General features: G+C 41.0%; 1 protein-coding gene across 1 annotated transcript in view; it reads left to right on the forward strand.

Moving 5' to 3' along the window:
- dnaaf9 (dynein axonemal assembly factor 9) overlaps window positions 1–21,434 on the forward strand; it is a 132,195-nt gene that overhangs the window by 22,903 nt on the left and 87,858 nt on the right. The window contains exons 3-5 of the mRNA XM_003225467.4: window positions 14,506–14,625; window positions 17,238–17,362; window positions 19,575–19,671. Coding sequence (XP_003225515.1) covers window positions 14,506–14,625; window positions 17,238–17,362; window positions 19,575–19,671 — 342 coding nt within the window. The remainder of the gene's footprint in view (window positions 1–14,505; window positions 14,626–17,237; window positions 17,363–19,574; window positions 19,672–21,434) is intronic.

Genomic DNA, 21,434 nt, shown 5'->3' on the forward strand with positions numbered 1-21,434 from the left:
GTATAAGTTAACTCTTTCAAGTCTGTGTACAGCAGTTAAAGTTTGAGGGTGATGCTAACAAGGTCTCCACAAAATGCATCTTTCCAGTGTCAGAGGTCCAGTTTGGTTCAGTTCCCATGATCAGCATTTTGGAAAGTGCTTTCCTGTTGGGGCCCCATCTTCCGGCTTGGGTCATGCAGGTGCTGGGAGATGGTTTTCCTGGCTGCAGAGAATCACAGGGGACATTACGCACTGTGTTGTCCTAGCAGCTCAAAACACACATTTCTCATTTTCTCTTCCAGGTATTAATGACATATACAGGCAGTCCCTGAGTTACAAACATCTGACTTACAAACAACTCATAGTTCAACGATGCCAGATGTTTCAAACTTCCTCCAAAATCTAGGTTGATGGGAGGGTTTGGTGAAGTAGCTGTGATAATAATAATTATTATTATGAACCAATCTGGACACAGCATATTATTTGAGAACACATAAATGTTGGATCACTCTAACATCCACCATGTCAGACTACACAGAGAAGCCATTGAAATCCACAAGTTTGTGGACAATTTCAACAGAAAGGAGGAAACCATGAAAATGAACAAAATCTGGCTATCTGTATTTTTAAAAACTCTAAAATCAGGACAGTAAATAAAGAACAACACTCAGAAAACAGGGGAATTCCAGAAAAGAAATCATCAGGGCCAGCTTTTTTTTAACTGTGTCAGAAGTGATTTGAGAACATATTGGAAGTCGCTTCTAACACCTCCAAACAAAGGATGCCCCCAGGCAAGAAGCAGCCAGACTTTGAAGATATAAGGCTATATAATGTTAATCAAGCTGACCAATGGCAAGATTCACACTTGCCTCAAACAGACAAGAGTTCTTTCTCCCACCCTGGATATCATTTAACTGGTGTATATATAAACCTCACTTGCCTAGTTTCCAACAGACCTCACAACCTCTGAGGATGCCTGCCATAGATGTGGGTGAAACGTCAGGAGAGAATGCTTCTGGAACATGGCCATACAGCCCGGAAAACATACACTAACCTTATTATTATGATTATTGTTATTATTTATTTATTTATTTATTTATTTATTACCTGCCTCTCCTTGTGGCTCGAGGTGGGTTAAAACATTGCTAAAAACACACAATCATCTAAAAACAATATACAAAATAGAAATACACGTATTAAAACATATTTCTGCAAAATACATATTAAAATACACAGAACAAAAAAACATAAGATGCAAGTTGTATATACATATAATATTGATAATAATATTATAATGGAATACAATATCATACTACTAATAATACAGTATAATAATATAATTATAGATTATATATTAAATGTAATATTACTAATTATATTACCATATAATATATAGTACAATATAGCAATTTAATGCTTATGTTGTGCTGTGCTAATAATATATTGTATGTTCATTTGATTTGTAAGCCGCTCTGAGTCCCCTCCGGGGTGAGAAGAGCGGGATATAAATGTAGTAAATAAATAAGTTTAAAAAATATGTGATTAAAACCGGCTAGGTAGGCCTGTGGGAAGAGATAGGTCTTTTGATGGTTTATAAATTCTGAATGTCGGTCTTTAAAGTGTCGCCCAAGAAGACATCAACATTGTAGAATTAATGGACTCTGACACCTCATTGAACTGCTATGGTTCAATGTTGCAGAGTCATAGGAGTTGTAGTCTGGTATTTATTTATCGTGTCAGAAGTAAACCAAGAGTATAAGTTGCATGGTATTTGAAAACACAAAGAGTTTTTTTAAAAAAACAGCAACAACTTGGTATTTATTTATTATTATTTATTTATTTACAGCATTTCTATTCCGCCCTTCTCACCCCGAAGGGGACTCAGGGCGGATCACATTACACATATAGGCAAACATTCAATGCCTTTTAACATAGAACAAAGACAAACAAACATAGGCTCCGAGCGGGCCTCGAACTCATGACCTGGTCAGAGTGATTCATTGCAGTTAATTGCAGCTGGCTTGCTCTCCCGCCTGCGCCACAGCCCGGTATGATACTAAATGTCCTTTTCCCAGTAGCTGGCCACTTGGAGTGCCTCTGGTGTTGCTGTGAGAAGGTCCTCCATAGTGCATGTGGCAGGGCTCAGACTGCATTTTAATAGGTGGTCTGTGGTTTGGCAAATATGGTCTCATAATTCCATAGCTTACTTTACTTACTTAGGCGATCCCTCGTCGTTCGAGGACGATAGTCTTCCATCCTTGGTATCTTGGGTGTGTGTTCTTAGGTGGCTGAAGAGACCGATTCTTGACCCGCATATTCTCCCGCAGTGAGGACATCGGTTTCCAGGTGGAAGGCGGTCCCGGTCGGGGTTAGCTTGACGCTCCTTCCTCTTGGCACGTTTCTCCCTTAAGCCCTCCGTTCGTGCCTCTTCGAACTCCGCAGCACTGCTGGTCACAGCTGACCTCCAATTGGAGCGCTCAAGGGCCAGGGCTTCCCAGTTCTCAGTGTCTATGACACAGTTTTTAAGGTTGGCTTTGAGCCCATCTTTCAATCTCTTTTCCTGCCCACCAACCTTCCGTTTCCCATTCTTGAGTTCGGAGTAGAGGAGCTGCTTTGGGAGACGGTGATCTTTGGGCATTCAGACAACGTGGCCAGTCCAGTGGAGTTGATGGTGTAGGAGCATCGCTTCAATGCTGGTGGTCTTTGCTTCCTCAAACACGCTGACGTTTGTCCGCTTGTCTTCCCAAGAGATTTGCAGGATTTTCCTGAGGCAACGCTGATGGAAACGCTCCAGGAGTTTGGTGTGACGTCTGTACACAGTCCACGTTTCGCAGGCGTAGAGCAGGGCTGGGAGGGGAATGGCTTTATAAACAAGGACCTTGGTCTCTCTATGGATGTCCTGATCCTCAAACACTCTCTGCTTCATACGGAAAAATGCTGCACTCGCAGAGCTCAGGCGGTGTTGTATTTCAGTGTCGATGTTGACTTTTGTGGAGAGGTGGCTGCCAAGGGAGCGGAAATGGTCAACGTTTTCTAATGTTACACCGTTAAGCTGTATTCCTGGCATTGCAGAGGGATTGGCTGGTGCCTGTTGGAAGAGCACTTTGGTTTTCTCGATGTTCAGTGAGAGGCCGAGCTTCTCGTCTGCTTCTGCGAAGGTGTTGAGAGTGGCTTGTAGGTCTTCTTCTGAATGCGCACAGACTACGTTGTCATCAGCATATTGGAGTTCTATAATAGATGTTGTGGTGACCTTGGTTTTGGCTCTCAGCCTGCTGAGGTTAAATAGCTTGCCATCTGTCCGATAGATGATTTCCACTCCGGTGGGAGCCACAACAGTTAAAGTGGCATCAAACTTCATTAATTCTACAGTGCAGATGCACCCCAAGGCTTGGCCATATACTTTTGATAAGTCCTGAATCCATGCTGTATAGGATTTTGCCATGTTCAGAGCAGCCTTTGTTGCTGAGAAAATATTTCTAAAGCAGGAAAAGTGTGCCTCTTAAGTACTGAAACCTGAGCGGTACAGTTGGCCGCCTTGGCCGGTCTTGAGAGATTTATCTCTAAATGTGGAGGCAGCACTGGAAAGAAAATTGCAAACAATCTGGTCTTGTTTCCTGGCTTGCTATGAGTAATGCTGGTGGTGAAACTCGATGTAATCTGAGCTATTTATACTTTTTCTTTCTTGCCCTTTTTTTCTCCCTCTAAACTAAGGATATTATTAGAAGCCTGGTTTCTCTCCTCTCCCTAGCATGTTCTGTTAGTAAGACTTACATTTGCACATAAACTTTGAACAGCTTTGAGAGCAGGCATCCTGAAAAAAAGGCTGTCAAAATTCAAAGCGAGACGGATGAGGGTTGCATGAGCTAGTGGTCTGGAATGCATGCTTTCTCAGAGAACTTAGCTGCTAACCAATGTTGGTCACAGGATATTATCTGTCTCTGAGTCAAGGAGAGTTTTGGTTAGGTAGAAAAAAAGCTAAGTGCACAAAAGAGAGTAAGAGGCACCATACCAATGATTATCATGGCAAGAGGAAACGGTTTGTGGTTTCTGACAGCAATCTCAGATGGAGTAGACCACAGTCTCGTGTGGTTGAACCAAGGTCTGTACTGTCTACTCATGGCGATGAATGTAGATAGTGCTGCTTCTGGCTGACTGCTGTTTTCTGGGTGAAATCTAGACCTTATGGAAGGAAGATTTGTCTAGGACCTTGCTAGATACAATTGACCCTCTTTTTTTACAGCTCTGTCTTTTTGCAGATTGGATTGAAATGTTCTCGCTTGGACTCTACAGGTCCTCCAGAGCGTTTCTCTTGTCATTTTCTGCTTGATGTTACCTTAAAGTCACACTGGAGGAACACCTTACTAGGAATCTGTTAAGTCAAAGGTTTTCCAAATATTTCATGTTGGTGAGACATATTTTCTGGACATGCTTCCTTTTGCAACACATTAATTCAGTATTACTAGCAAACCGGAGGCCAAACCAACCCCTTATTTATTTATTTATTTATTTATTTACTTATTTATTTACAGTATTTATATTCCGCCCTTCTTACCCCGAAAGGGACTCAGGGCGGATCACATTATGTACATATAGGGCAAACATTCAATGCCCATAAACACATCAAACAGAGACCGAGACAGACAGACACAGAGGCAATTTAACCTTCTTCTGAGGGGATGTTCGATTCTGGCCACAGTGGGGAGCAGCTGCTTCATCATCCACTGTGATGGCACTTCCTCATTCCAGGTCGTAAATTAGTTAAACTTGCCTCCCCATTTATATAAGTGGTACCTTATTTCCTACTTGATAGATGCAACTATCTTTCGGGTTGCTAGGTCATCAACGAGCAGGGGCTATTTTTTTATTTTTAATTGACGGGTGCTCACCCCGCCATGGGCTGGCCTCGAACTCATGACCTCATGGTCAGAGTGATTTATTGCAGCTGCGCAACAGCCTGCGCCACAGCCCGGCCCCCTTATAAGAGATACGGGCACATACACAATAAACAAAATCTATGGGGACCCAACATAGCTCATGAAAAACTTTCATGTATAGTTTGAAGAATATGATGTGAAAGATAATAACCTACATTTCCAGTATTTTTGTCATTTCTCATTGGAAAGTGCAGCTCTCAGTCTTCTAGTGCTATTCTGCTATCAGTTTCCATCACAATGGATTTGGTGCAAGGCTATGTAAGGACTAAAGCAAAACTCTTGACTTTGAATACTATGAAATAAAGCTTGGCCTTTCAAAAGGTACAGAAGAAGCCTGGCACATGGATATTCTTCTGTTAAGTGTACTCTGTGAGGGACAATTTCCATGCCTTCAGTAGGTGAAGGATGGCCTAGAGTTACATAAGAAACTTCAGATGATGGGTTATGAAGATTCCTCGTGTTTAGTGAAGTTATTAGTGCAAATACTTAGCAAGGAGCAAACCTCATTGAGTCCGGTGTAACTTAACGTCTGGGCAAATGTGCATGTGATTGCAGCCATTGGAATGAGATTTAAAAGAGTCAAAACAACAGGCACACCTACCTTCCTAAGATAAACAAATGTACACAAAACATGTAGAAAATGAAAGATTCTTGCACCTTAGGTAATGGCACCTGGCGGCCGATCCCTGTATGAATCATTTAAAAATTGCTGATAGCAAGCACCCTAATGTAACTTTCACATATTTACATGCTGGAGGAATGTTATACTTCATGCCAGAATTAATTTTCAGGATTGGCATGCTCTGACCGGCATGCATGCAGATGCTTGTTTGCTAAATATTTGTGTTGTATGTCCTATAGTATAGTCATTTATCAGGGTAAAATACACTGGAAATTCTTACACTGGGTTAGTAGATATGTACCAGGACTTGGCCAGCTCTCTCATTTAGCAACCTCTTGTATCCCTTGCACTTATATGGAGCTGCAGTAGCAAGAGGAGAGGAGTCACTGAATATCCAGCACTAGTAAAAACAAAAGGGAGACATGTCTGTGTTGGCATGACTTGTGTTGTTGCAAAAAGGGGTTTGTGTGTATGTGTATGCATATGCTTTAATTACTCCTATATCCTCATTTAAAATTGTCTCTGGAAGAGGGTGGGGATGGTTAGATGAGCCAGGTGTCAACTTCAAATCCCTTCTTCCAAACTTGAAATCGTTGAAAAGGATTCAGATTACAAGAGGAAAGATTTCCCTAAACATTGGTCAGAACTTTATGAACTGTTCAGCAGTGAAATGTGCTGCTTCAGAGGATGTTAGATTCATAATCACTGGAAGTCTTTTAAATAGAGATTGGATGGATATATCTCAGTAATATTCCAGTGGTTCCCAAACTTGATTAGTCATGGGACCTTTTAGGAGACTTTCCCCCCTGCAGAACCCTAAATCTTTCCCTAAAGATGTGAACCTACAAAGTTCTTCCTTGCTTCATCTGCTCTTACTGCCTGAATGTTTTATATAATATAATGCATTTGGAAATAAAGGGAAGTCATTTTAAATATAAACACAAACCTTTATTTTTGTACAAGAAAATATTGGGAACAACCACAGACCTTTATATTGAATTCACACCTAAAGTCAGGAATGAGATTGTTTCATTTTTGTGCTTAAAATAGTTTGAAATCAAGCTTGGAGATGTACTTTCAGGGTGGTACCAAATTACTCCTAAATTTGTTTTTAGTGTAAGAATAAGCTGAAAAGCCTGATTTGCATTAGTAGGTGGTCATGAAGTGGAGCATTGCTCAGATAGTCATTTCCAGCTACTGATAGCTATGTATCTGTCAGTCCTACCCAATAGTCATCAAATGGCACAGGTTCGAATTTTGATTTTAAAACTGAGATACATTGAATTTCAATAAGATCTTTATATTCTGACACAGACATTTAAAAAAAATGTAAAGATTTTTTCCTGAACGCCTACATTGCCTTTTCGGAATCTTAAAGTTCCATGGAACTGCTTCTCTAAGTACTATCTTATGACCCTGTTTTTTATTATGGTTTTTATTCTTATTCCTTTCTCACCCCGAGTTTTAACTCAGTGTTCATGTGGCCCGCCCTTGTTTTTATCTTACCTGATTTTGCGTTCTAATGTATATTATTATCTATTGTATTGTTTAATGTGTTATGATGTGTTGTTTCTTTGATATTTTGTTATATTGTATTGTTCTGGGCATGGCCCCATGTAAGCCGCCCCGAGTCCCCGTTGGGGAGATGGTGGCGGGGTATAAATAAAGTTTTATTTTTATTATTATTAAGTAGCAAGTAAGGGGCCGGGCTGTGGCGCAGGATGTTGAGCAGCTGCAATAAATCACTCTGACCATGAGGTCATGAGTTCGAGGCCAGCCTGTGGCGGGGTGAGCACCTGTCAATTAAAAATAAAAAATAGCTCCTGCCCGTTGCTGACCTAGCAATCGGAAAGATAGTTGCAACTATCAAGTAGGAAATAAGGTACCACTTATGAAAGTAGGGAGGCACGTTTAACTAATTTACGACTTGGAATGAGGAAGTGCCATCAGAGTGGATGATGAAGCAGCTGCTCCCCCCAGTGGCCAGAATCAAACATCCCCTCAGGAGAAGGTTAAATGCCTCTGCGTCTGTCTGTCTTGGTCTCTGTTTGATGTGTTTATGGGCATTGAATGTTTTCCCTATGTGTGTATAATGTGATCCGCCCTGAGTCCCCTTCGGGGTGAGAAGGGCGGAATATAAATACTGTAAATAAATAAATAAATAAATAGTTATGTATTCCTGCATGGTAATGAATTAGACTTAACCAGTGGTTCCCAACCTGTGGGCCGTGAGACCTAAAATAAGGTCCCTAAGACTTGCGGGGAAAATCAGCTCTAGATTATTAAATATGGTTTTCTGTGGGTGAGCAGATGGCGACTACTGGAAGGCATATATGTTCTGTATCAGAAACTAGAGCTATTGTGATCCATCCAATGCAGTTTTCTGAATCAGCACCCCAAATAACCAAACCGAATCTGAACCAGACCAAAAACTGATTCGCAACCCTTTTGGTACTAATGTTGGAGAGTGGCTCCCAGTCAAAGTGGTCCCTGGTCAAAAATGGTTGGGAACCACTGGAATAAATGGTCTTTGCAGTCCCTTCTGACTCAGTTGTTCCATTGTTTGATGTTACTAGAGCAGGCATGGGCAAACTTGGGCCCTCCAGGTGTTTTAGACTTCAACTCCCACAATTCCTAACAGCCGTTAGTCTGTTAGGAATTGTGGGAGTTGGAGTCCAAAACTCCTGGAGGGCCGAAGTTTGTCCATGCCTGTACTAAGCATATGGGTATTCTAGACATGCTTAACTTTGCAGGGTATCTGAGTGGCCTAGTTTTTTTCCCCCTTTACAGATTCCCTGAGCTTTCATCTGGTTCCTGCTTATAAATCTGGGTTTCTTGGCAGCCCCTGCGCTGTATCCCAGCATAACCCTGTGTGAAAGCCTGGGCTGAACAGTTACACCGGAAGCGGTGCATTTAGGCAGCCAGATGCCAGCTGTGATCCAATCCTCTGCGGATTTATCCCTTTCTCGGGAAGCTTGAGCTTTGTGAGGTTGAAGTAACTGAGCCAAACCAGGAGCCGTTTTTTCCTGTCCTCTACGTGTTGCATGCCCGTGCCCGTGGTTTTTCTTGTCCCCCCCCCCCCCGCTCCTTTTGTTTGTCTAAGTAAGGTCTATCCATTGGCTTGAAGCTTTTGAAGAAGCCCAACTAGAAGACATTTCATAGAATAATAGAGTTAGGAGAGTCCACATGGGCCATCTAGTCCAACCCCCTGACATGCAGGAAAAGCACAATCACAGCACTCCCAACAAATGGCCATCCAGCCTGTTTAAAAGTTTCCAAGGAAGAAGCTTCCACCACACTCAGAGGCAGAGAGTTCCACTGTTGAACAGCTTGTACAATCGGGATGTTCTTCCTAATGTTCAGGTGGAATCTCCTTTCCTGTAATTTGAACTCATTGCTCTGAGTCTTAGTCTCCAAGGCAGCAGAAAACAAGCCTGCTCCCTCTTCCTTATTGACACCCTTTCACATATTTATACATGGCTATCATATCTCTTCTCAACCTTCTGTTCTGCAGGCTAAGTATACCCAGCTCTTTAAGACGCTCCTCAGAGGGATTCATGGTCTCCAGACCTTTGATCCTTTTAGTCTCCCTCCTCTGAACACCTTCCAGCTTAGAGTCAATATCTCTTCTTAACTGTGGTGCCCAGAATTTGACACAATATTCCAGGTGAGGTCTAACCAAAATGGAATAGAGAGGCACCATGACTTCCCTCGATCTAGGCATTAGACTCCTTCTGATGCAGCCCAGAATCCCATTGGCTTTTATAGCAGCTGCATCACATTCTTGGCTCATGTTCAACTTATTGTCCATGAAGACTCCAAGATCTTTTTCACATGGACTGTCGTCAAGCCAGATGTCATCCATTCTGTATTTTTGCATTTCATGTTTTCTGCCAAAGTGTAGTATCTTACATTTGTCCTTGTTGAAATGCATTTTGTTAATTTTGCCCCAGCTCTCTGATCTGTTAAGGTCATTTTGAATTTTGATCCTGTCCTCTGGAGTATTAGCTAGCCCTCCCAATTTGGTGTCATCTGAAACTTGAGAAGCACACTCTGTAAACCTTTATCTAAGTAATTAATAAAGATGTTGAAGAGAACTGTGCCCAGGACTCTTTATGGCATTCCACTAGTCACTTCTTTCCAGAATGAAGAAGTGGATCCATTGGGGAGAAGCATCCTTTGGGTTCGGTCGCTTAACCACTTACAGATCCACCTAATAGTAGCATTGCCTAACCCAATTTAACTAGTTTTATTTCAAGAAGGTCATGAGGGACTTTGTTGAAGCCCTTACTAAAATCAAGATATGCTACTTCTACAGCATTCCCGCCCTCTACCAAATTCGTAACTATTGAAAGAAGAGATAAAATTTCAAAAGTGTTCCAATTAGCTTCTGATTTTTAGGTTTTTGGGTGAAAAAAGAAGACTAAGACTTGGACCGGCAGCTATGAAAGACCCACATATGACACGATACTAGAGGCAGAATCATTCCTGTTATATAATATTCCTATGATTCTAATATACCTACGATTCTAAGACACACCCTTTTATAAAGGAAGAAATGCATATCTAGATCCTCTAGTGCAGGCATGGACAAACTTGGGCCCTCCAGGTATTTTGGATTTCAACTTCCACAATTCCTAACAGCCTATCGGAAGTGTGGGAGTTGAAGTCCAAAACACCTGGAGAGCCCAAGTTTGCCTATGCTTGTTCTATACTCACAAGTGAGATGTCATTGAGGTTGGCCCTGGTATCCACAAATACTCCTTTGATTGACATTATAGCCAGAAGCTATTATTCCCTCTTCCATTGTGCTTAATCAGTTGCCCCCCACCGGCAAGAAAAAGGAGGTGGGACCCTACAAGTGGCATGAAATGCATCCTCTTTCTCTCTCCATCACCCCTGCTCCCTTTGGCTCCTGCTTTCCATTTATGACACGGAAACACGCTTGATGTTTAATCCGAAGTGACATGTCCCTCGTGGGGCTGGATTACTTTCGGCTTTCTTGCCAATCCAATGCTTCTCATCTCAACTGGGTTTGCCTCCGGTGTGTTCCGCAAAACTGGAGGTTATTTCTCTCCTGCCATGACTCAGGGATTTGGGTCATCATTCCTTACGAGCAGCAATTTTTTCAAATCGCAAACCTTGCCCGTCAAAGAATTGGGTCACCAGATTAGCTTATTAAACGAAAAGCTTGACGCAACAGCATATGAGAGGGGGGGGATTTCATTTGCAGAAGCAGCTGTGCTAAGCAGAATTCTTAAAACGGCACCACGTTTTGCAAAATGTGTGCCATCCTGGCCTTGTCCGTCACAGTCTGGGGAACTGGGTCAGTGGTGGGATCAGCAGGAAATGCTTCAACGCAGGAAACCGACTGATAATAAAAGCCAGCGGGGAGACGTCTCATGTCCTGTGTAACATGGGAAGAATTGATCCAGGAGACTGATTAACTGAAAGAGTAGTCAGATAATAAAAAGGAAACAGAAGGAAGGATGCATGTCCCAGTCCAACCCTTGCAGTAACGGCACTGTTCTTCTGGATTTACTTTTCAACCTGGAATATGAAAATCCAAATATTATTCATACAGTTGCTGAGACAGTGATGCTTTTGTTTTCTGATGATTCAAACCTTTGTTTCCTGCACAAAATTGTTAAAATATTGTACAAAATTACCATCAGATATATAGAACCTTTTGACTTCCCTGGGCAACATTGGAAGAAGACAATTGTCTTGTGATGCATGTAAAATATATTGAACATTGAATATAGCTAGTGATGATTAAAGAAAAATCTGTGCATAATTTTTGTGGGATTCACCACCACAGATAAGCAAATAATAATCCTCATTATGCACTATCAAACTTGGAGGGTCATTTAAAATTGTCGAGCATGACTTCTTACCAAACTGTTTACAATTATGTGAATTACAGATAATACTCCGATGTTTATGAATGTAACATACTCTGCTTATTCTGTTCTGTTCTGTTGTCGTTTGCAACTTTCACACTCAAGAACCGTGCAATTAAATTACCAAAAAAAAATCTCATAATATTTTAAATAAGTTTATGATTTTGTTTTGATCCTTGTTCATAGGCGCCCTGGACCTCTTGTGGCCCATGTGCTGCGAGTTGGACACGTGTAGTGTATAAGAAAATAAAGTGAATGTTGTGGTTAAAGTTGGGTCCCACCTCCAAGATATCTCATGATACATACATAGATGGAGCTACTGCTATTTTAGGTAAAGGTTTTCCCCTGACATTAAGTCTAGTCGTGTCCAACTTGGGGGTTGGTGCTCATCTCCATTTCTAGGCCAAAGAGCCAGTGTTGTCCATAGACATCTCCAAAGTCATGTGGCCGGCATGACTGCATGGACTGCCGTTACCTTCCCGCCAAGGCGGTACCTATTTATCTACTCATATTTGCATGGTTTTGAACTGCTAGGTTGGCAGAAGCTGGGGCTAAGAGTGGAAGCTCACCCCACACCCCGGATTCAAACCGCTGACCTTTCAGTCAGCAAGTTCAACAGTTTAATCCACTGTACTGCTGCAGGTTAAATATCTGAAAATCCAAAAGTCCCTGAGTGTTTCAAATAAGGAATACCGAAACAATAGGATCCCAACTCTCGCAGCAGACCACTAGGATCCTGTTAATGTGGGATTTGTGTATTGGTAGTGTTTAAATGAAATTTGTGTCTTGCCTGTATTGCATACTGATTTCATCATCCAGAGTGTAACATAGTCTGGAAAAAGTTAATTACCAAGAAGCTGTGATGTCCTTGATGTGTGGCTGGAATCAGGGAGTGTCCAGACACAAGTGTGTGTGCATTGCTGATTGCATCAGTTCTGATCTGTTCTGTTCTGAGTCGAGTGCTGTCTGCTGAGAGTCAAGTCCTGTGTCCATTGTCTACAAGTCTGTTTGTCTTGATGATTACTGCTTTCAGTAAAACTTGTATATAGTTTTACCATCGTCTCTGATGTCTCTTCGTTCTGCGTTCCACTGATTCCATCCAACTACTGCTGTGCTTAAATTACTCTGACAGATCATTGGCTGGAAAACACAAAACTCCAGTTTCTGGATTTGGCCCACACCCAACTTTGCCTAGACAAGTCATGGTCTTCATAGACTTAATCCACACAAGAACTTAGGTTCAGGGCTGAAATTACCTGTGAAACTCAGGGTACTGCTACCTGATGATCACTAGCCCACAAAGAACTTCAATTCCATCCTTTTCTTAATGTCCACCGTGCAGTAATTGGAATCTTTTTTTTTGACTCAAGTAATTTTGAGTATTGTCTCTAATAATTACTGAGAAACCAAAGTTCTAAAGAAAGCAGTGGCTTCAGCAACAGCATAAATATATTGAGTATGTGATAGATTACACTATGTAATAAAAGTTGATTTTTTTTCTATTTCTATTTTGAAAGTATTATTTCCTGTTTAATTGTGCAGTCCTTACTCTGAGAGTAGTTGTTCTGCTCCAGAAACTTTATTTTTGTGGCTGTCGAATTGGTTGAGACTCTATGAAACATTCATTAAAAAACTATAGCCAAATGTACTGCAGGATGTCCCTCCTGCAGAAACAAGGTTTTTGCAGTTTAATAAACTTTTTCTGTATTTTTATGAAAGAACAAATTTAAAAAATGATGTTTATAACCCAGGAACAAAAATCATGTTACATAATGTTACTAGCTGTGCCCGGCCATGCGTTGCTGTGGCAAAGTCTGGTGGTATGGGAAATAAAGTATTGAGGAATTGGTGATAGTTAAGGTAAAGGGTAAAGGTTTTACCTTACATTAAGTCCATTATAAATGGGTTATATAGCTGTGTGGAAGAGCCTTGAGTCTACACTGCCATATAATCCAGTTCAAATCTGATAATCTGTATTTTATAGGCAGCGGGGAAGAGGCCTAACTCTGCCTGTCCCCTGGGCTGTGTGGGTTGCTAGGAGACCAAGTGGGCGGAGCTTAGCCTTCTAACTGGCAGCAATTGGATAAAAACAATTATTCCTCTCCCTCTAATCAGGACTTTATTTTTCTTTTCTTTTTGTTGTATGAACGTAGAGGCATGGATGAGGGGTTGTGCTGCCAAGTTTAGTGTTTCTGGGATGTGTAGTTTTGTTGTTTTGTCCTAGGCCGAAATTTCATTATCTATATATATAAAAGAGTGATGGCATCATGGCAGTGGACAAAACAACAAAAGTAAATACCCCACAACCTCAAAAATTGACAGCACAACCCCTCATCCATGCCTCTAGGTTGATACAACAAAAAGAAAAGAAAAATAAAGTCCTAATTAGAGGGAGAGGAATAATTGTTTTTATCCAATTGCTGCCAGTTAGAAGGCTAAGCTCCGCTCACTTGGTCTCCTAGCAACCCACTCAGCCCAGGGGACCCTTTACCTTAACTATCACCAATTCCTCAATACTTTATTTCCCATACCACTATACTTCGCCACAGCAACGCGTGGCCGGGCACAGCTAGTCCTTTTATATATATAGATTTAACATATCCCAAACCAAAAAATGAATGCGAAAGTAAGCCTTGACCTTTACCTGGCTTGTCCTGCACCACTTGAAAAATGACTTTATTCTCCTATTCATCTACTTTCTGCCAGCTCCTTCTGTCATTTGGGAGCCTTTCCCATTTGGAAATGTCATTTCAGGCTGTTTTTGGGCCCCACAGTTCTCCTTCCAGGCTTCTCCTTCAGATTAGTGTATTATTAAGGGATTTTCAATATAGTAATCCTCAATTATTATAATAATCCACAAACTGTGCGGTGGCCAAAGGTCATCTGGCACAAGCGGTCTCTGTCCCTTTGGCTTGGTGTCCCTGCGGAAATGGTTTTGTGATTTAATATGTGTCAATTAATACCTGCAGGGATTTCCTTTTTATGTTATTTCTAAAGCATTACGCCCACAAGAATTATACAGCTTGCTTTTTGCCTGGCTCTTATTCTGTGCCTCTTCTCACTATAGGAATTGACAGCCGATACAACGAAGGCTGCCGGGAACTGGCCAACTATCTCCTCTTTGGCTTGTACAACCAGAACAACAACGAATTTGAGCGCTCAGGGTTTCCTGAAGAAGTCCTTGATGGTAAGGCAGGGGGTGTTGGGTAGTTTTATCTTTAAAATGATAAATAATAAATACAGTAGAGTCTCACTTATCCAAGATAAACGGGCTGGCAGAACATTGGATAAGCAAAAATCTTGGATAATAAGGACGGATTTTTTTTAAAAAGCCTATTAAACATAAAATTACATCATGATTTTACAAATTAAGCACCAAAACATCATGTTTTACAAGAAATTGACAGAAAAAGCAGTTCAATACACAGTAATTGGACAACAAGTTAAACATGAGCCTACAATGTGATGCGGCAGCTAAAAAAGCCAATGGGATTTTGGCCTGCATCAATAGGGGAATAACGTCTAGATCCAGGGAAGTCATGCTCCCCCTCTATTCTGCCTTGGTCAGACCACACCTGGAATACTGTGTCCAGTTTTGGGCACCGCAGATGAAGGGAGATGCTGACAAGCTGGAAAGCGTCCAGAGGAGGGCAACTAAAATGATTAAGGGTCTGGAGAACAAGCCCTATGAGGAGAGGCTTAAAGAGCTGGGCATGTTTAGCCTGCAGAAGAGAAGGCTGAGAGGAGACATGATAGCCATGTACAAATATGTGAGGGGAAGTCATAGGGAGGAGGGAGCAAGCTTATTTTCTGCTGCCCTGCAGACTAGGACACGGAACAATGGCTTCAAACTACAGGAAAGGAGATTCCACCTGAACATCAGGAAGAACTTCCTCACTGTGAGGGCTGTTCGGCAGTGGAACTCTCTCCCCGGGGCCGTGGTGGAGGCTCCTTCTTTGGAGGCTTTTAAGCAGAGGCTGGATGGCCATCTGTCGGGGGTGCTTTGAATGCGATTTCCTGCTTCTTAGCGGGGGGTTGGACTAGATGGCCCTTGAGGTCTCTTCCAACTCTACTATTCTATGATTCTATGATTCTATGATTCTAATGTTATTCAGTAATTACTGTATTTACGAATTTAGCAGGAAAACATTGCAACATTTACTACAAAAACATTGACTACTAAAAGGCAGACTGCCTTGGATAATACAGAACCTTGGATAAGTGAAGCTTGGATAAGTGAGACTCTACTGTAGTAAATAATACTGATTTTAAAGAAAAACTTTCTGATAGCACCCTCTCTGAACTCTCACTTTGTGCTGTTAGTGAGTCATGAATTAGAAAGTACCTTTCCCACCAAACTTCTCCATTCAAGTGGAGGAGAATTATTGTAAATACAACACAATTTTGTGTTATATTACTAATATCCCCCTTCGTGGTAACCTGCTGCCATCATATCCTGAGATATTTTCTCCATTGGCTCACAAAGCACTTGATGAACAGGTCAGATTAGTAGACTAATTTTATGCGACAGTGTGTAAAACAAGTTGACTGAAAACATTTTTCGCATAGGCCTGTGGTTACAGTTTACACTTTTGTTTTTAAAATATCAATTCAGATATATTCATAAACCAAAACTTAGTCCGCCCTTGTTGGGTCCGTCAGTTGTGCTGTGGGTCCATCTTCCAAAGGAAAAAGCACAAGACACGCTAGTAGATTCCAACAGATTTTTATTGTACTGAATGCCAGAACCTTCTTTTGGCCCACATATATAGGGGCTCCCACATACCAGAGGGTAATTGATGTTTTATGGCCGGCCTGTTTTATGGCTGGCATCTGTTCCTTGTCAGCCAACCAGAGATGTCAAGGATTGGAGATCATGACAGCCCTCTACGATTCCCATTGAACTTTCCATTTTCAAATCCAAACTCTCAGCAGTTGTTTCTGCTTTTCACTTTTCAACTTCTCATTTTTTCTGACTTAAGTTTTCAGCACCCAGGGGATAATAAAATGGACATTAGTGTTCCGCTACATTCACCCAACTCTCCTTCTCTCACACCTTACCTCATCTGTAGAGAACACACAAAACTGTGAAACAGACATGTGAAATAATCCAGCACCATAATCTTGCTCACAGTTCTTTAGCGTAATATAGAGTAAGCTAGAGAGTAGTTGACGGGAACTCTTAGAACGAATGGAGCAGACCTTAACTTCTTCATACCCAAAGGTAGAGGTTGGTGCCTGCAGGTGGGTAGACCATATATCTCTGCTCTTCATCCTTCAATTGGAGCCCTCAGTGGAGCAATGGGTTAAATCCTTGTGCCGGCAGGACTGCTGACCGAAAGATTGGTGGTTCAAATCTGGGGAGCGGGGTGAGCTCCCATCTGTCAGCTCTAGCTTCTCATGCGGGGACATGAGAGAAGCCTCCTAGAGGATGGTAAAACATCAAACATCTTGGTGTCCCCTGGGCAATGCCCTTGCAGACAGCCAGTTCTCTCACACCAGAAGCGACTTGCAGTTTCTCAAGTCACTCTGCTCCTGACACAAAAAAAATCCTTTGGCTATCACTAAGGAGTTCCACTGAACCATTCCATTAATATTACCGCTTCCCTTGGCAGGTTGAGTACTGTGTATGATTCTACACCTGGTTGTATACAGCTTGTTATATGCTACTTTTTCAACACTCACATTACAGAGTGGTCTTTTGTCTCATAAATTTGTGATCATGAAAGAAATATCACTGTTAGATTTTTTTAAAAAAATGGGTTGATCTCTCTAAATCTGGACTTCTCGTTCCTGTAGATGTGATCCTACTAATTAAGCCAGACAGCGTCCACCTGTACTGCAACCCTGTCAACTACAACTACCTTTTGCCATATGTAGCCTTTTGGAGGAACTTGCATTTCCATTGCCTGACTGAAAACGAGGTGAGTGAGTCAACAGCCGACTGGACGGGAATGTTGTTGTTTGCCCAAGACAGTCCCAGATGTGCTGGACTTAGGGAAAGGTGGTGTTTTATAGCCAGGACTTTAGATTGAGGCAAATTCTCACCCTGCTGTAGGAGCAATAACCTGCTTGCAGCTATCTTCTAACAGTGAGTAACTTGCCTGCAGCTATTCTGCTGTGTTTGAAGGACAATCCCCCAGGATCCCAACAAGACAAGACTTGTCTGGCTTTTACATTGTGCTCCTATGTATCTGCAAGACATATTGATCTGCTTCTAAACTACCAGTGGATTTTTTTTGTGCTGGAAGAGATTCTACTTAAATATAGTTTAAGTATCACCATGTCTCCTGAGTCAATATAACAATATCATAATATATAATACTCATATTATGATATACTAATAATATATTTTATATACATATAATATTAATAATAATATTATATAATATTAATATTATTAATGCATATAATATTAATATTATTTTGTAATACAATATAATACTAATAATGCGACATAATAATATAAATTATCTATATATATAAATGAGTAATGGTGTCCTCCCCTCCCACTAAACAACAAAAGTACAAGCCCCAGAACCTAGAAATTTGGCAGCACAATCCACCATCCTTGCCCCTACGTTCCGACAACAAAAAGAAAAATAAAGTCCTAATTAGAGGGAGAGGAATAATTGTCTTTAGCCAATTGCTGCCAGTTAGAGGGCTAAGCTCCGCCCACTTGGTCTCCTAGCAATGTACTCAGGCCTCAGGCCTCTTCCACACTGCCTATAAAATACAGATTATCTTATTTGAACTGGATTATATCGCAGTGTAGACTCAAGGCCCTTCCACACAGCTATATGACCCATTTATAATCTTATATTATCTGCTTTGAACTGGATTATCTTAAATCCACACTACCATATAATCCACTGGGAAGATTTATTGCAGCTGGTGGTTAACCTGCTGTGCTAAAGCCCATCCCAAGTAGCTGTTTAGCTCAGTGGTTTTATGGGAGCTGCTTGCGGTCTGTCACCTGCTTCCTTCTCCTGATCCAAGAGCCAAATGCCTGGAGCAGAGCAACAATTTTCTCTTTTCATTCAGATATAATTGACAGCAGGTGGCAGGGTCTGTTCATCATCACCACGTGACTCTGTGGGGTCATATAAATCCAGTAGCAATTCTTTGTTAAATCCAGTTGACCTTGTGAAAGTGCCTGCCTTCAGCTTTAATTTTGTTTTATTTTTTATAAAATGGAATAATAATAATGGGACTTTGTTTTGGAGGCAAATCAGAAATAGCAATGGCTGCTATACTGCTGTTCCTGATTATTATTATTAGTTGTTACACCATTATAATTGCATTCTTTGTATAAAAAGAAATATTCAAAAACAGCTGATTGCTAGCCATTCTTTCCTGCCTCAGTTCCTCCAACTCTGCCCATCTGTCCAATTTTTCAAGAGGATTCTAATACAGTGAAAATAAGAACAAAATTAGTAGGGTAAGCTTAAGGCTCCAATATAATAAAAAAAGGGGTTTTCTATTGTAATCATTTCAGAAATCCATGTTCTTGGAAAGTATCCCTCCTGGATATGGAAATGATACTGCATAATGAGTATGTGTTCTTTTTAATTGCATATGCTGCAATTAGAACCTAGTGGCACAATGACATTTCAACCTTTGATTTCTTGGAAGCTGGGAATATGCGTTAGTCAGCCCCCTTCTACACTGCCATATAAAATCCACATTATCTGCTTTGAATTGGATTGTATGGCAGTGTAGACTCTAGTTCAAAATCTAGATAATGTGGATTTTCTGCTTTGATCATCTGGACTGTATGACAATGTAGAAGGGCCTTTAAAAGTTTGAGATGTGAATTTCAGTGCATAGTTGTGTCTTGGTGAACTTGGATGAACTATAATTCAAGTAGCAAAGCAGACTCTGCAAGCAGCTGTGCTTATTGGACAATTCCTGTATTTCTTTGATGCTTCTGACACAAGAAATAAATAAATCCCAAATGCAGTGTTTACAAACAAGGAAACAGCCTGATTGAATGAATCTTCCCCTGGATATATTACTTATACATATTGTACTGATGTGATTGTGCGAAGAGGAAAAATCCCCAGATTTTTTGTACGGGCGTTTCAAAACATCGATTTGTTAACAAAGTTCTTTCTTTTCTTTCTGCTTCGTTAGTATGAAGATGAAGAGGCTGCTGAGGAATTCAAAATTTCCAGCTTTGTCGACATGGTTCGCGACTGCAGCCGAATCGGCATCCCCTTTAGCTCTCAAGGTAGGCTTGACAAATAATAGCAATTGATCAGTAAATATCAGAATAAATGGAGCTGTTGTTCCATAACTGATGTGTGGGAGCATGTGCATACATTAGTCACTGGACCAGGCATGGGCAAACTTCAGCCCTCCAGGTGTTTTAGACTTCAACTCCCACAATTCCTAACAGCCGAAGGGTAAAGTTTGCCCATGCCTGCATTGATGCTCCACAGCAAGTTTCATTGCTGAGAATTTATTTATTATTTATTTACAGTACAGTAGAGTCTCACTTATCCAAGCCTCGCTTCTGGATAATCCAAGCCATTTTTGTAGTCAGTGTTTTCAAAACATTATGATATTTTGGTGCTAAATTCGTAAATGCAGTAATTATAACATAACATTACTGTGTATTGAATTACTTTTTCTGTCAAATTTGTTGTATAACATGATGTTTTGGCACTTAATTTGTAAAATCATAACCTAATTTGATGTTTAATAAGCTTTTCCATAATCCCTCCTTATTATCCAAGATATTTGCTTATCCAAGCTTCTGACGGCCCATTTAGCTTGGATAAGTGAGACTCTACTGTATTTATATTCCGCCCTTCTCACCGCAAAGGGGACCCAGGGTGGATCACAGTGCACATATACATGGCAAACATTCAATGCCATTAGACATACGACATATAGACAGACACAGAGGCAATTTAACATTTTCCAGCTTCCGGCTTCTTGAGGGTGCTCAACTCTGGTGATTGAATGAGCTGCCGCTTCATCGTTCACTTGTGACACCGACTCCTTGATGGAGTACTTCATCATTCCTTTCTGCACACTGCTGTCAGTTTTTTTATAGTGTCGTAAATTAGTTAAATTAGCTTCCCCGCATAAAGCGGTACCTAAATGTCCTACTCAACAGATGCAACTGTTTTTTGAGCTGTTTAGGTCAACAATGAGCTAGGCTATTAACAGCTGGGAGCTCAATCCAACCCAGGCTTCGATCTCATGACCTGTCGGTCAGTAGTGATTTATTGCAGCTGGCTAGTAATCAGCTGCACCACAGCCCAGCCTGACATGACCTGAGATCTTGCTTGCATTGGACTTTGTAGATCTCATCTCATGTCTCTATTCAGCCATGAAACTTGTTGTGGAGCATCATAATCCCTTTTTCTTAGTCATCCTAGGGTTGTTAGGGTAAATTGGAGGCAGTTCAGAAACAGCATGGAAAACAAATTAGATGAAAATGCAATTGCAAGATCCTTACATTTCACCAAACCAAGGCTGAAAGAACCCTGCTAATTGTAGGTTTGTGACAAAACTAGGTTCTTTGGACAGGATCCATGACAAGCTGGAAACGATTTTATTTGAAGTAGCTTTTTTACAGTTTTGTGGGGTTGTTGTGTGTTTTCTGGGTTGTATGGCAATGTTCCAGAAGCATTCTCTCCTGGTGTTTCGCCCACATCTATGGCTGGCATCCTCAGAGGTACAGTAGAGTCTCATTTATCCAACATAAATGGGCCAGCAGAACGTCGGATAAGCAAATATGTTGGATAATAAGGAGGGATTAAGGAAAAGCCTATTAAACATCAAATTAGGTTATGATTTTACAAATTAAGCCCCAAAACATAGTGTTTATACAACAAATTTGACAGAAAAAGTAGTTCAATATGCAGTAAGTAGTAATTACTGTATTTACGAATTTAGCACCAAAATATCACGATGTATTGAAAACATTGACTACAAAAATGTGTTGGATAATCCAGAATGTTGGATAAGCAAGTGTTGGAT

Source organism: Anolis carolinensis, chromosome 5 (genome assembly GCF_035594765.1).
Source record: "Anolis carolinensis isolate JA03-04 chromosome 5, rAnoCar3.1.pri, whole genome shotgun sequence".
Lineage (NCBI taxonomy): Eukaryota > Metazoa > Chordata > Lepidosauria > Squamata > Dactyloidae > Anolis > Anolis carolinensis.